Source organism: Acanthopagrus latus, chromosome 10 (genome assembly GCF_904848185.1).
Source record: "Acanthopagrus latus isolate v.2019 chromosome 10, fAcaLat1.1, whole genome shotgun sequence".
In the NCBI taxonomy this organism is placed as follows: Eukaryota; Metazoa; Chordata; class Actinopteri; order Spariformes; family Sparidae; genus Acanthopagrus; species Acanthopagrus latus.
This window is the reverse complement of record NC_051048.1, coordinates 18179187-18195072: the sequence shown is the minus strand read 5'-3', so window position 1 is coordinate 18195072 and position 15886 is coordinate 18179187. Positions and strand designations below refer to the sequence as shown.

The 15886-nt window shown below is 45.0% G+C and overlaps 1 protein-coding gene across 1 annotated transcript; it reads left to right on the top strand.

Annotated features, from left to right (window-relative positions):
• The first annotated feature begins 1212 nt into the window (after positions 1 to 1212).
• LOC119027336 (alpha-2 adrenergic receptor) lies at positions 1213 to 5580 on the top strand. The gene has a single exon (XM_037112457.1). It carries the CDS (start codon positions 1594 to 1596, stop codon positions 2893 to 2895), a length of 1302 nt encoding a protein of 433 aa, XP_036968352.1. The 5' UTR covers positions 1213 to 1593; the 3' UTR covers positions 2896 to 5580.
• Positions 5581 to 15886: the final 10306 nt, after the last annotated feature.

Below are 15886 nucleotides of genomic sequence, written 5' to 3'. Positions count from 1 at the left end.
CCTCCCGTCCTCTCACTGATGATCGTTTCATCAGCCCAGTCGCCAGAATAAAAGTTAGCAAAAAGCAGATATGTTGAAACTAATTTTTCCTTAAATTTGGCGACAGCGCTGTTCTTATGATGTGGTTAGGGTAGGTTAGGCACAGAACCACGTGGTGACGGTTAGGAGATCACGGTTTGGCCTAAAATACCTGCTGGGTTGCCATAAACTCAGCTGAGGTCTCATTAACAATATTCAGTGGTGTCACACTTACAGATGTTGAAACTTGAACTCCACCTGCTGATGTAAAAGCCAGCTGACACATGTGACATGAACGTGATGCGACACCTCCTGTAGAGATGTCAGTTCAGTAAGAAGCCTACGACACTTTATCAGCCATATGACACGTGTGTTTAAAAATGAACAAATGTATAATTGTTGGTATAAATCTCCAGACTGAAGAGTTTGTCAGATTTTTAATTACTGTGAAATATGTGTTTAACATTATTTGAAGCAGGTTTATTCTTCTCTCCTCAGTCTGGGTCCCCTGGTGGCAGGGAGGCCCCGGCCGTGTGCCTAGAATGCCGATGCCTGGATCGAACCCAGCAGCGTCACTCCAGCAGGTTTGCAGGAACGTGACCTGCCAACATTTCATCCTGGTGCCGGGGCTGGTTTTACTGGAGCAACAAAAACCTGAACAGCAGTGTTTTCTTCCTGTGCAGTAACACCAGCTCCCCCCTGAGGGGCCCCTGCCTTCATAATAGCACTGACACATCAGCAGGCATCTTGTTCAAACTGCCCTAAATATGCTATAGATGCCCAAACTGAGTCCAACCAGAACCAGAGCACATATACGTGAGCGTGAGCCGTGACAGATGAGGACATGTGAGGGAGGAGGCCACATGCAGCAGCTCCACGTCCTCCCTCAGCTCACCCTCACACACCTCCTCTCCTCTCTCCGCTCCACTCCAAACATCCAAGTCCTGCACGAGTCTGAGCTTTGTGCTCTCACATTTCTAGCTTTTCTTTAACCTCAAAAACCCTGAAAGCATCTTTAAAGAGCTCACTGTGAGTGCAGCAACACTGACCTCCAGTGAGCTGACAGTTAGAGAGAGAAAGAAAATGTGCCAGGACTCTCTGAACGCATCATTTATCACTCATACCGAGTCACAGAATTTAGATTTTTCTTTAATATCAACATCATATCTGTGGACATTGGGGTGATCTGGTTGGTCCACAGTCTGCAGTCTCTTGCCTCATCACACTCCAACAATATGGGCATAACGCTGTGCGCCGGGGGCGGGGCAGCAGCGGGGACTTCGATGAGAACAACACATGGGGCATCATTAGGAGCAGAGCGCACCATGCTGACGGAGGGAGAGCTGCGGCTGGACGGAGCTCAACTCCTGACAGCCTGGAGACGCGCGACGGGACCAACACGGGAGCGCGTTGTGCTTCTGTGTCACTCACTTATGTTGAGATGCACATGAGCAACAGGCTCCGCAGTGGGAACCTTTTCATCTTGTAGTCTACTCGGACGCGCTCTTGGTGGTCGTCAGATATTTGAACCCATGCCAACATCCAACCGGTCCTGGATATATACGCACGGTCGGGATGGATTCGTTCAACGCCAGCGGAATGGACGCGTTCACGGTGATCCACCTGAATTCCTCCTGGAGTGTGGACAGTGGATACTCCCTGGCAGCGATAGCCAGCATCGCTGCCCTCGTAAGTTTCCTCATCCTCTTCACTGTTGTTGGGAATATTCTGGTGGTGATCGCGGTGCTGACGAGCAGGGCGCTGAAAGCCCCGCAGAATCTCTTTCTGGTGTCTCTGGCCACCGCGGACATCCTGGTCGCCACTCTGGTGATGCCGTTCTCGCTGGCGAATGAGCTCATGGGCTACTGGTATTTCGGGAAAGTTTGGTGCGGTATCTATCTGGCTCTGGATGTTCTGTTCTGCACTTCGTCTATTGTGCATCTGTGCGCAATAAGCCTGGACCGCTACTGGTCCGTTACGCAGGCTGTAGAGTACAACCTGAAGCGGACCCCTAAACGCGTCAAGTGCATCATCTTAATCGTGTGGCTCATATCTGCCTTCATCTCCTCTCCTCCTCTCATGTCTATAGAGAGCAACACCGAGCTCAGCTCTCAGCCTCAGTGCGAGCTCAACGATGACACCTGGTACATCCTCTCCTCCAGCATCGCGTCCTTCTTCGCCCCGTGCATCATCATGGTCCTGGTGTACATCAGGATATACCAGGTGGCCAAAACCAGAACCAGAAGCATGTCGGGAAAGAGTCCCCGGCCAGATGGTGTCACGCAAACTGAGAATGGACTGAGCAAGGCCACTTCCCCTTTCCATGGTGAGGGAGGGAACGGTCACTGTCAGTGCCCGCCTACGCCCAGCCAGCGCACCGTCACCATGGGGAGGCAGACAGAGGATGGAGACATGGAGGAGAGCTCCTCCTCAGAGGGCAAAGGTCACAAGCCCCAGCAACAGGACTCCCAGGGGGCCAAGAAGGCCGGCCCCAAGAAGAGCTCCCTCTCCAAACAGTCCACCCGCATCTCCAGAGTCAGCAACAAATCCATGGACCTGTTCGCCTCCAGGAGGAAACGACGCCGGAGCTCCTTAGCCAGGAAAAAGGTGTCCCAGGCTAGGGAGAAGAGGTTCACATTCGTCCTGGCTGTGGTCATGGGGGTGTTTGTCGTGTGCTGGTTCCCCTTCTTCTTCAGCTACAGCCTGTACGGTGTGTGCAGGGACTCCTGTAAGATCCCAGACCCGCTCTTTAAATTCTTCTTCTGGATCGGCTACTGTAACAGCTCCCTGAACCCGGCCATCTACACCATCTTCAACCGGGACTTCAGGCGAGCCTTTCAGAAGATCCTCTGCAAGTCGTGGAAAAAGTCCTTTTAAAGCCTCGAGGCAGAACTGCTGCTCCACCATGACAATCTTAAAGGAAATATCGAAAAGACAAAGAAGCCTGTTTTTGTCTTTTACTGCCACTTGGTACTCACTGTTCAGTCTCACTGTCCTGCTGTAACTCATTCGTGGCTGTGCACGCCCTCAAACACCTGCTGGGTGTCTCCACAAGCTTCAACATACAGTATCTTTCCATTGCGGGCTTTTTTACGGGCTTTTCCAACCCTTCTTTACTCCTGCTGACTTGTGCTGTGAAGCTTTATAGTGTGCTGTCACTGATCAAGCTCTTACACATCCACAAACATACACACATGGCCGGATTTATCTGCTAGGTGGCCCGAGGGCAAAGATGAGCTCCTTGGCCCCCCTGAACCCCCCCCCCCCTTGTTCCTCCCACTCTCTGTGCCGTGTGCATCTGTGTGGTCATTTCACTCTATATTAATTAAGTAATATGCATCAAACGTAAGCACAAAACTGAGATAATGAAGGTTTGTTAAACTTCAAACGGGGGTTGTTTTCAGGGCAGGTTGATCTGAGACAAACGCTGACTGGCTCTCTTGCTGTGAGCTAGATGAGAGGCTTGATAGCACTGTCAGGCCTGTGCAGAGAATATGTATCCTAGCTGGAGCGAGCCACCGGTTAGCTTAGCTTGGATTAGCAGGGAGACTGGAAGTGAAGGGAACCAGCGAGCAAAAATCCACCTCTTAGCAGCCCTACAGCTCTCTTTACATCCTGTTTGTCTAAACTGTATGCAACCAAAGTGTAGAAACAACAATTAGCTGTTTTGCAGTGGGTTAGCTTATGTGCATTTCTTGGCCAGGACCAGTTGCTAGGCAACCAGAGGAGACTATTCAAGTCCTGCTAAAATGTTTGTTTTTATACTTCAGATTTTGTACGGAGCAAACAAACAACAGCCCACTCTCATCAGACACAAGCATACAGATCGACTGGGCAAGCAGCTCATTATGACCCGTGCGGCGACCTCTAGTGGCTTGAATAATTATTACAGCAGCAAATGAGGATGTCAGTCGTGGTAGTATGAAGAGAAGGAAGGATTGAGGCATGAGTCAGATTAAACAAGGACAGGAGTTTCACTCAGTGGCTGTGTTGCATTGTGGGTAATGTGGGCACATGGTTTTTTTTTAATAAAACAAAGAATCTGTGGAATGAAAACATCTGTATTTGTTTCTGCTGGAATGATTTTCATCATTTGTGTCCATTATGTCCAATAGTGTTACAGGAGGGGAAATACTAGACCAGCAGGCTGTTTTTGAAAACCTGGTTCCTACATTACCCATAATGCTGTGTGGACACTGTGTGACATCATAAGTGGGAGAAAGATGTAAGATGTTTGAGCAAGGTAGATGATGAAATGTGAGGGAAGTAATCATGTGCGATGTGTTTATGTTCTCCGATAGGCTACTTGTTAGCTGAGTGTTTGCCAGTTTTTAAAGGATTAGTCCGAGGAGTCACACAGTAAGGAAAATCTTTAAAATGTATGATCTTTTTTATAACCCTTTGAACTGGATTGAATCGTGTGATGCTGTTTTGTTGTTTATGCTCTTTATGCTAAGCTAAGCTAATCGTCTTCTGGCTTTAGCTACATAGTTACTCTACGGCCATACTAGTGTTATCGATCTTCTCATTTAACACTCTGCAAGAACGGGAGTGAGCATATTTCCCCAAATGTCAGATTATTCCTTCAAGATTAGCTGACGAAGCAGAACCCGCTTCATGCTTCAGTTCTGCTTTAGATCCGCATATTTATGAAAAAGGTCTCAATGCATTTGCACAAACCAGTTCACACCTGAAGCTGTTGGCGCTCACTAGAGTTGTGGGGTCTCGGGGAAGCCCAGGTTGGGAAATCGGGAGTTTCTAGCCTTTAATGTCCGTTTTCCCTGAAGTTGAATCTCAGCTGACATGTGAACCCTCAGTATTCCTGCCTTAAATTATAGAAATACAATGATTTTTAGAAGCCGTAAAGGCTAAAAACAGCTGTCTAGTGTTTCATGTCCAGTATTATACAAGAAAAAGGGATTTATTGGTGAGAAGCGAGAAAACATAAATAAACAAATGACGTTATAGAATTATCTTGTAACCTCTTCAGGGGTCCCGACCTGTAGGAAATGTGTGTTTTGTCTGCTTGTCATGATGTTGTTGGCCATGTGAGCTTTCACAGCTTTTTAAGAGGATCTCTGCTGTAAACGGACTCTAGAGCAGCAGAGTGAAGGAACATCAGATCCACTGTGTGTTTAAAAGCACCCGGATGAACCCGAGTGTCATCACGGCGGTTCATAACACAGATGACAAATGGCAAAGCACAAACAGCAGACTAAATCACCACAGAGTCTGTGCTCTGACCTCTGACTGGACTTTAAAAGGGTTGAGACGGCACTGAGAAGGGCTGACGCTCCAGACTATAAGCTAAATTATTTTTATGATGTGCACAAGAGGTCATTTTTGTCACAGTGGCCATAAACCACTGAGCATTAAGGGACAAAAATGCATTTGTTTGGCATTGACTCTTTCAGAATCTACCTCTCTGTTTGATGAGTTCATGTCTTTTTTGCTGCTGTTTTTGCATTTCTGTGTTGCAAAGTGCAGTTCACATCTGTCCTCTGCTTGAGCTGTCTGCTGTCGTGCAAAAATAATAAAAAAAGTGAAGACGTCTTATGTGAACCTTTGGTATGATGGTGTGAAACAGTAATGTGTCTTATCTTAAACAGGCTGGTAACTAACATACGGCTCATTATCTCCACGGTGGGGCTTCAGCGTGACTCATGCCACTGGCACATTTAAGTTGACTCACTGTAAAAGGGTGACTTCAGTCATATTCAGCCTCGGAAGATGTGAAGGGGGAAGGGAGACACAATGTTTCCCCGTCCAACACGGTGAATGTCCTGTTTGAATGAAGTGTGTTTCATGACGACAGAATTACTGATGGGGTTCGGTGGCTTTGGTGAGCGGCTATGTCTGGAGTTTAAAAATAGGATTTATTTTTTCTTTGAAGTAAAAGGTCTTTCCCTGACAAAGTTCACGAACCTCAGGATAAAAGTCTGAGCCTGTCGCTGGCAGAATGGAGCCCTTTTAGGCAAGATACATTGACGGTGCACAGCTGAAAATGTTCTTAGAACTTAGTCTCGAGATAATTTCTGATTCAGAATAAATGTAATTGAACAAAAACCATGAAACTTTCTTGTTTTCTCAATCAAAAAATGGTCCGTCTTTTTTCTGTCCACTTTTAAAAAGTGAATCACCCGTCAAATAGTAAAGTCACAAGTCTTCTTTAGAACAGTGACTTGAGTCGACCGGTGGCCAAGTCTTACATATTGCATCTTTAAGATCAAAACTTGAGTGCAAGTCTGTTTTATAATATAAAAAATGCCAAAATGACCCTTTAATCCTGACAATAATGCATTCTCAGAGAGTCTGGGCTTTAGAAACTGAAGAGTATGCCGTGATGTCCCTGTGATGGACGGTAGCCATGCTTGTTTCGGGTTTTTGGTGACCTTTCAGCACCGCAGGACTGATGTGGGCTCCGGCTGCCTCAGATCAAAATGCTCCCCTGAGTCCCTGTGGGCAGAACCAAGGTGAACCTGAACTCCCAACACCAGAGTCCTGTCGTGTCCTCAGACTTGTCCGCTGTGGCCAGGAGACATTTGTTGATTGACGTCCACGCTTCCAAAACAGAACAGCGTAATAACAAAAGTGTTCTCACCTGTTAAAATGTTTACATGTAAACAGCCGGCACATACTGTATCTCCTTGTCACCAATCTGTAGATATTCTATTTAACAACAGCCAGAACGAACAAAGAAAGAGCGGCATGGTGTTCTCTAACAGACGTACAGGTTTAGTGAGGACAGCTCCGTCTCCACCGGGACAAATAAAACACATGTGGCTGCACATTAACTCCAGACGTCCTCAGAGTCACAAAACAATGGTGTTTTAATAGGGTTTGAGATCGATCGCAGTGACTCATCGATAACTTTGCCGGGTGCTGCAATTTTATGGCTTTTTTTAAAAAATATATATATTCTGTAAAGTCAGCAGGGAGAGAAACTTTCATGAACATTTAATGGAGTTCATTTCTTTTTTGGCTGGAAATCAAGATAGAGGTGTCACCAGGGACGACGTTCTCAATTTAGATCAATGCTTGGTGACAGTTTCACTTTGAAGAACGACGTTTTAAAAGGCTTTTCACATGATTAGTAGAAAGTGACACACTGAATACAAAGCAACTCAACTATTATAATAGGGTTTTTACTGAACGAAGGTAATGGGAGACAGAGACACCTGTTCTGAATGAGATCTGATGTAGAGACCACCCTACTAACAGATCACTACGAACAGATCACTACGAACAGATCATTACGAACAGATCACTACGAACAGATCACTACTAACAGATCATTACTAACAGATCACTACTAACAGATCACTACGAACAGATCACTACGAACAGATCATTACGAACAGATCACTACGAACAGATCACTACTTACAGATCATTACGAACAGATCACTACGAACAGATCACTACGAACAGATCACTACTAACAGATCATTACTAACAGATCACTACGAACAGATCACTACTAACAGATCATTACTAACAGATCACTATGAACAGATCACTACGAACAGATCACTACTAACAGATCATTACTAACAGATCACTACTTACAGATCATTACGAACAGATCACTACTAACAGATCACTACGAACAGATCACTACCAACAGATCACTACTAACAGATCATTACTAACAGATCACTACTAACAGATCACTACGAACAGATCACTACTAACAGATCACTACGAACAGATCACTACTAACAGATCATTATGAACAGATCACTACGAACAGATCACTACGAACAGATCACTGCTAACAGATCATTACTAACAGATCAAGTGTTTGGGTTGTATAGCTTTAATGTATTTGGTTGTCATTAATGTTGGTTAAGAGATTAATTTGATTTTACGATTGAGCTGAGGTTTATGTCTGATGATGGTGTGCTATTGATTCATATTGTTATTTCTTAACAAGTCCATTGATGCCAAACCTTAAATACCCTGAAAAACTAAAAGATGTAAACTTTTCTAAAGTAAATTACTTGAATGTAAACTGCTGGGAGCGATGTAAGTTTTAAATAGCTCTGAGTGTTTGGTCGGTGAACCATGTCTCTCCTCCTATAGAAGAGAAAAGGCACTTCCTGGTATCCCTGCTCGCTTCATCCAATCAGGACAGCGAGCCCGTTAAAGAGGCGGTCCTGTCTGCTCCAGAGACAACACATCGCAGCTTGTGGTCTTCATCAGGGCCCGCCTCACAACTGAGTTAGAGGACAGCAGCACCTGTGACACCACCAACAGGTGCTACACCCGTGTATAACATTCAAATAAAGAAAGAAAATGTCATAAATAACTTATCCAAGATAATCATATGCTATAAATGTGAACTTTGAATATGTAGACTGACTCCTGGACAACTTTTAATAACAGACAATACAAGTATTTTCTTTCTCGGCAGATGATGCCATCATCTATGGCAGAACAGAAATCACAAAGGCACAGTATATTCATTATTATTTTAGCCAAGAGCTACGACAGTTATGTGTAAATGTGCATATTATACCCATACAGTGAGAAATAAACCCTGTAATATTACTTATTTAAACAAATAAAGAGGTTTTAGTCATTAGAACATCAAGCGTTGCTCTTTTATTTGCAGATTTACTGCAAATGAAATACTGAAAGGACAGTAAACACCACTTGTGTCACCTTTAAACCTGGTAAAAGGCACCGGAGCCTTGTGGCCACGACGCCGACACACCCCACTGACTTCAATTTTCTGCCAGGCGTCCGGCCCTGGCAGCGAGGAAATACGGTCTGCATGGGCTGCTATCGCTCGACTGTAACAGCAATCCCATCCCAGAAGACCTATTTGATGGCTGAGCCCTTCAACAACAACAAAAAAAGTTATATCTAAATTTTGTGCGTTTACCTTTGCAAATGAGCTTCCCTCTGGCTTCATTACTCTTTGAACCATGACAGCATAAAAGCAGAAATGCACACTTGATTGGAGAATATGCAGCTGTGAAAGTGGAGGACGAGCTGAGACGTGATCAGGAGACGTTATAAAGTCTCCGTAGAACATCATCCTGAAGAATATTCCATAGAGCGTTATCTGGGAAAGTTTAAAACACTATGAACTAAATTTTCTGCAACAAACACACAACTGGTGAGTACCCACAGGTGCTCAAATATCAAATATATGATAGATAGATATGGTAGAAAAGATTTTAGCAGTTATTTGGCAGCAAGAAACAAACAAACTCTTCAGCCAGATACTTGAATGAACTCACAGACAGGATGCACTGTTCATTAAACAGTACCATCTGTTGCTGAGGGCTGACTGAGAGCTGACCGGCTCCGTCTTGAATACCAGATGATGTGTTTGACTTGCATAACCTGACACAAGAAACTCAAGAGCCAGAATACGTGGAAGTGATTCTAGTTTGAAATGACAGTACAACGCCTCGTTTAAACTGGCTTTTGGTTTTAGGAAGTAATCAGATGTTTCAGATTGCATCACTGTCTGCAGTATCAAATAGTCAAAAGTAACAAAAGTTATAGTGAGGATTGTATTTTACAGGTTGACTCTTGAATCCATGACCTTCCCAAATGAGTCCACATGGCGCTAATTAAACCTCCTGTACCACCTGCAGGTGATCCACACCGGCAGAAGTGGTTTTATTTCCCTCCTAAATCAACTGGGAGCACGGAGGAGCCTTTGGCAGACAGACCTACAAGAACTGTCCGAGAAAAGTGTAAAAAGAAAAGAAAAAGACCGAAGGTAGAGCGCATAAACAAGAAGCTCTGCATTCAGAGAGTCCACGTCACGTTGTTCCTCACAGTCATGGCTGCTCCTTATGATCGGTTGAACCACATTTCATGCTTATAACAGTAAGTATTAATGACATGAAACAAATGAAGTAAAGAACTTGTAGACATGCATGACAGGCAGGCATCAACACTGTGAAATCCTAATGTGCGTGGTCACCAGCACTATAAATGATAAGTGAAGTGTAAAACAAATCCCTCTGAAGTGCAGTGTAGAACAAGCAGAAGGTGACAGGAACTGCAAAATGAAAATAAAGAAAAAGTAGAGCTGGTTTCATCTAAAAGTGTGTTATTGGCTTGTTGAGCTGTAAAGTTGGTTAACAGTTATTACTCTTTACATTTATGGGTCCCTGTTTTCATGCTCTTGTGTTCAAAGAGAACAGCAGCCCTCAGTGAGCTACAGGAGAACAGACGGACACTTAAACACCACATAAGTCACTTTTATTGTTTTGTTTGCTCAAGCGAGCTCATCCAGCCTCGGAGGGGAAGGCGTGAAGCAAACGGAGTGGCTGAGGTTGACTCTGCATCAAGACGTCTGAACACAGAGCCACTCACAGCTGTTCATATTTTACCATGGTAACAGTGTCCAACAATGTGGGGAGCTCTTTATGTCAAATCTAATTCACAGCGTGAATTGTAGCGAGAGGCTCAAAGTCTGAGGAGCAGTGTGAAGTCGGTGAGAGGGCTCAGGAAACAAGAGGTCATCTATGATCCCACTATGCTGCTGCGCCGCACGCCAAGGAGTGTGTTTTTATATCTGACACCCAATAAGAGTGAATGTGTTCAACAACAGATTTAGACATTGAGTTCAAAGCCCATTGCAGGCCTCAAAACTCATTTATAAGCAATATGAAGTATCTCATGTAATATCCTCAAGCATTGTAACAAACAATGACAGGAAGTCGGCATTAGCTAATATGTGCTAGGCTATTCTTAGCTAGCTGTCCTCAGCTGTAGCTAGCTACTGCTGCTGCTGTTTAGCTCATGGCTCAGTTAGCCAACCATGTGAATATCTTCACGTCTTACTCTGTCCACTGAGGATTTATTTCAGTCAAAAGGTGACTGTGGGAAGACTATGTTCAACTTTGACTGACGTGTGTTTTCCGATGAGTTAACTCGGCAGTTAAGTTCATCTTTGTTCATCAGTGCTGTTGTTTCTTGTATATTCTGTGGATAATGTTCATTCATCTTTTCAACATTTTAATCAAACATTCTGGCCCCAACTCACATTTAGCTCCTTCAAAGGTGCATTAGATATTTTTTTTGGGCCACTTGGGGGCAGCAGAAACAAGATTCACTGACATTTTATGAAGCTTTTATGGCAAACAAACTGATGCCCCTCGATACATCCAGCTGTTAAGCTTTCTTTTTGTTTTATAAAGTACTTGTTTCTAGTCACCTTATAAATGTAAATCCAACATTGACTCTTCTTCTCATTTCTTTTGCGTTTTGCCATCTCCTGAGAAAAACACGAGTTTTCTTTTGCCTGTTGTTACTGAGGACGCTATAAGAGGTGAAAAATAAACCCAAAGCTGTGAAGTCGAGGGCCGTGAAACCAAAACAATGAGCTGAAAGATGCTAGAGAGAGGAACTGCAGAGTCAGGTATGAGCAGTCCCTCCGACATACACACAGTCATTTGATCCATAACAGGTAAGTTTTTATCATTTTGACATTCTCACATCAACATCCTGTGTTGTTTTTGACATGTTTTGTCCTCTGTACCTGCATTTAGGGACTGAAACTGAAACGGCGTGGAAGCAGCAATGACGTCGCCGGCTGAGGTGTGTGTAGGGTCGTAAAGAGGACTGATGTCATCTGTTCAGTGTTACCTGCACAACGGAAAACAAGCCAGATAACGTCCTGCAAACATCGCAGCAAACATTCTACATCTGCCCCGAGATCTCAGGATGCCTCCGCGTCTGGTGCACAGAGACGAGCTGCACAGCGTGACTCCAGCAGAGCGCCCGGATGTGTGTCACATGAAGGACTGCGCGCACACACACACACACACACACCCACACAAACACACTCCACAGTCTCTGAGACTATGATGAAATAAACGAGGGAACATGAAATAGATTATGTAAAGACAGCAGCTGTGTGAAGATAACACAAACCTGCTGCTGATTGTGTGATTGTAGCATCAATCTGTCGACATCTCTACATTTCTCTACAGGGGCTGCAGTCGCTCCTCCACTCCGCAACACCTGCAGATACAACAATCCTCCAACTTCTTTACTTTCTACAATGAACGATCTGCTCTCGCTCTCCACTCGCGCCGACGTTGAAGGGCAGGGAGAGTTCAGAAGAAAACGAAAATGATGGATAACACAAAGCCAGCAGGATCAATTATGTCTGAGCACAACAAAACTTTGCCGGAACGATAAAGAAGGCTGTAAGTGACTAAACAAAACCTCCTCCCTTAAAAATGGATTACACAGTCAGATAATTAAGATCTTATTGCCAGCTGAGTCCAGCTTCCAGCGATCCACTTTTAGATGTGTTGGTGTAATTTAGGATGATTAACAGCGGGTCACTCTGTGGGCGTGTTGGTTTACCAACAAATGATTGATACCGTGAAGGTACAACTTTTTAAAAATCTTCACTCGTACTTCATCGCAGTTTGCAATGGGAACTTTTACAAGGAGATTTCAAGTGTCGGGGGGTTAAAAGCGAACACCAGCAGGTCGGCACTGCTCTCCTGTTATATTGCTGTGCTCACCACAGAATATTCATACGAGAGATGTCATCTGTTCTCTTCCACGCGTTCTTCTTTATCTTTCCAAAACCTGTGCCTACATTACCCACACTGCAACGTTCTGCCAACAGTTCAGTCCAAATGACACCACTTGAGGTGGTTTATCAGACTTGATGCAGCTCCCGATGAGGCCACAGAAGCTGCTATAAAACTTGGTTGACATGCAGCGATACTCCTAAAGATCTGTCCACAGACCACACTGAGAACGTCTGACGGGTTAGCGTGTGTCCAACAACAGCCAGATTAAACACAGAACACAGCCTGATGACTATTATTAGTGCAGTTTTATATTTTTGCAGTTATTTAATCATCAACCAAATTATTGGACACATTTTGGATTGATGATTAAGCGAAGTGAGGGAATCCCCGAAGAGATCACTGATCCTGTGGCAAACGTCCTGGTAATCCATCCACCTGCTGCTGCTGAGGCTTCCGATGCTGAAGATAAAAATCAGAGGATCATCAAAATCATTAAGATTCATCCTCCTGCACCCGCGAGTGTCTGCGCAACATTTCACTGCAACCCATCTGCCGCCATCTGGACGCCACCGCAGCACATCCACGCTCGGATACTTCTGATATGTCACTTCTTATCTTTCTCTGCAGGTGTGCACATGTGTGACAACAACCTGACGACTCGCGTCCCAGAGCTGCTTACTTCACACTGAAAGACACATTTTAACTCCAACAGGAACTGATGTCAAAGTCTGCTCGTGAACTTTGGAACATCAGAGGCCACACCTGACCTGAGAACAGCTTTTGTGCAAGCGGTGAAACACCAGCTAAGCTCCTGATCTGGACTACTAGCTGCACAGCTAACTAGCTCATTCTGGTGATATACTGCCCCCATTTGATCTGAGTGTAACTTCAACAGGACCCACCGTCAGCGCTAATCTTTTTATACCTGCCAGCTGTGATGCGTTCAGGACCACATAGGGAATTTGGGGATTTTAACAAGCTGAGAAGAGAAAATAGGACGTAGATTACACTATTTGACAATGCACCTTTACATTCAGCTTCCCAAAGTAGCTCCTTTTCAAGTTCTTAACAGCTTTAACGGCTTTACAAGAGCGTGAAATGACTTATTTTCCATGTGATCGAAAGCTGGAGGAAAAGAGCCGCGCTGGCCTCCATCAGAGACGTCATCTCTCTCCTGCCGCTCGCGCCAGACCCTCTACTCTGTGTCGCCCACACAGGATGAAGTCTCATCCAGCCCCAGCTGACTAAGTATGACTGTGGCTGGCACACACTCTTTGCTGTTTGATCACTGGATCTGTTTCGGCACCTGCAGGCCCGCTTCGGTTTGCAGTCCTACTTTCTGACAGCAGGAGAGTAGCCGAGCCCAAGACACAAAACGGTTAAGTTTGAAAGGCTGTTGACTTTAGTGCGCTCGCTCTTAATCCAAGATTAACTCCAACACGCTTCGTCAAAGGAAGCGCGCCGACTCGAGCCGCCGCTCTTAATTCCGTCAGAACATTATTCAGATTGGGGCAAATAAACTGCAAATGAGTTCTGAAGACAGGTGCAATCAGCTGGGAGTACAGAGGAATTACTGATATGCCAGTTTTGTTCATTCACTGCTTTCTGCATTAATAGGGGCTCAGCTTGTGGCAGGTCTGGGATTTTCAGTTAATGGAGTGCCTCGTGTCTCCTCCAGCACCACGCAGGCGTCTGAGTGCTCATCTTCCATTAAGAATTACTGCTGCAGAAACAACTGCTCCACCCCAAATTGAATATCATGTTGTAAATTGCAGGCCAGGCCATCAGGGAAATCAGCGCGATGTTACCAATTTCCCGCTTGACGTCGGAAAATCAGATCCACTCAAAAACTTATTTGAGCTGACTTGTTGATGTTTTCCTTCGCGAGAGGCTTCCTGACGCTGAACAGCACAAACACTACACCGATGTCCATGGAGGAAGGCGACCTGCTGTCACTGGCATCAATCGCAGCTCCACTCAGGTCAGATTCCCCATTCATCTGCCATCAGGTGTGAATAACACCTATTCTTACTGCTGATTCCAAAAATATGCCACGCATATGGTGATTGAAACAGCCCAATATATTCTGCTCAATGTCACTTTCACGATTATTCCTCACAGGATTTCCCACCACGACAAGATTACATTTTCCATCCATCTCTGAGACAGTAATCAGTCTCTTTTTATGGCAGCGATGACACATATACAACCTGATGAGGAGCGCTCGTCCAGCACTTGGTTCAGTAGTTTGTCATTCGCTGTGTTGATGGGGTACTTAGTTTTAGGCACAGAACTCACCTGGTCGTGGTCTTTGTCCTAAAATAACTGCTTTTTGTCGCCACGAACAAGGTTATCGATCGTCCAGCGTCCTGTTGCAGCGAACATGGCTGGAAATTGTCCGAGGGGTCCTTGAAAAACATCCGGTCCTTTCACAGAATCACAGTCTTGCACTGTGGTCACTGGCCTGGCAGCTTCCTCACCTCCAACACCAGCAACCCCCCCCCCAATCTACCAAATCACCACTTGTCATGCTGCCTGTGACACATGTGACTGAATCAGCGGTTCAAAGAAATGTTAACTTCCAACATTTTGTTCTAAATTGACTTTGCTGATTTTCTTCTGCTTATCCAGGGTCCGTTCAGCAGCCTAGTAGGATATTCCAGACGTCCCTCTCCCAAGCAGCAATTTCCAGCTCCTCCCGAGGCGTTCCCAGGTCAGACGAGATATATAATCCCTCCAGCTGGTCCACCCAGGGGTTTCCTCCCACTTGGACATGCCCTGAAAACCTTCAAAGGAGGGCACTCTTCCTGATCAGCTGCCCCGAAACACCTCAGCTGGCTCCTTTTGATTCTGCGGCTCGACTCCCAACTTCTCGCTCTATCTCAAAGGCAGAGGAAACTTATTACGGACACATCCGCGATGTCATTTTCCGGTCACTACCCAGGCCTCATGACCTTAGGTTGAGGGCTGGGAATCAGCTGGGGCTTCCGACTCAGCTCCATAATTCTGAGGCAAAAAGTTATTTTATATTTCAGCTCACATCGAGTCTCTCCGATGATGATATCCTTTGGATTACTAGTCAACTTTTGCAAAGAATTTGAGGGCTGAATTTTGTAGTTTAAAGATGCAGTATTCTGTTTGAGAGCAATAGTTCTTCCTTAGAATAAAATCAAGTTCCGGTTGCTCGATCTCAGCCTTTGTGTTCTGTTTTGTGATGAGATGAGTTGTGCTCAGGGTATCCAGAGTATGCTCAGGGTCATGGAAAGTTTACCCATTGAACTTTTGACAAACTTTACGCCCATTTCAAAGCATCTTGTTGGACACTGCTTCAATACAGTCGG

Excerpts from the sequence above, each read along its gene's own strand:
- LOC119027336 (XM_037112457.1), top strand. The coding sequence starts at position 1,594 with ATGGATTCGTTCAACGCCAGCGGAATGGACGCGTTCACGGTGATCCAC.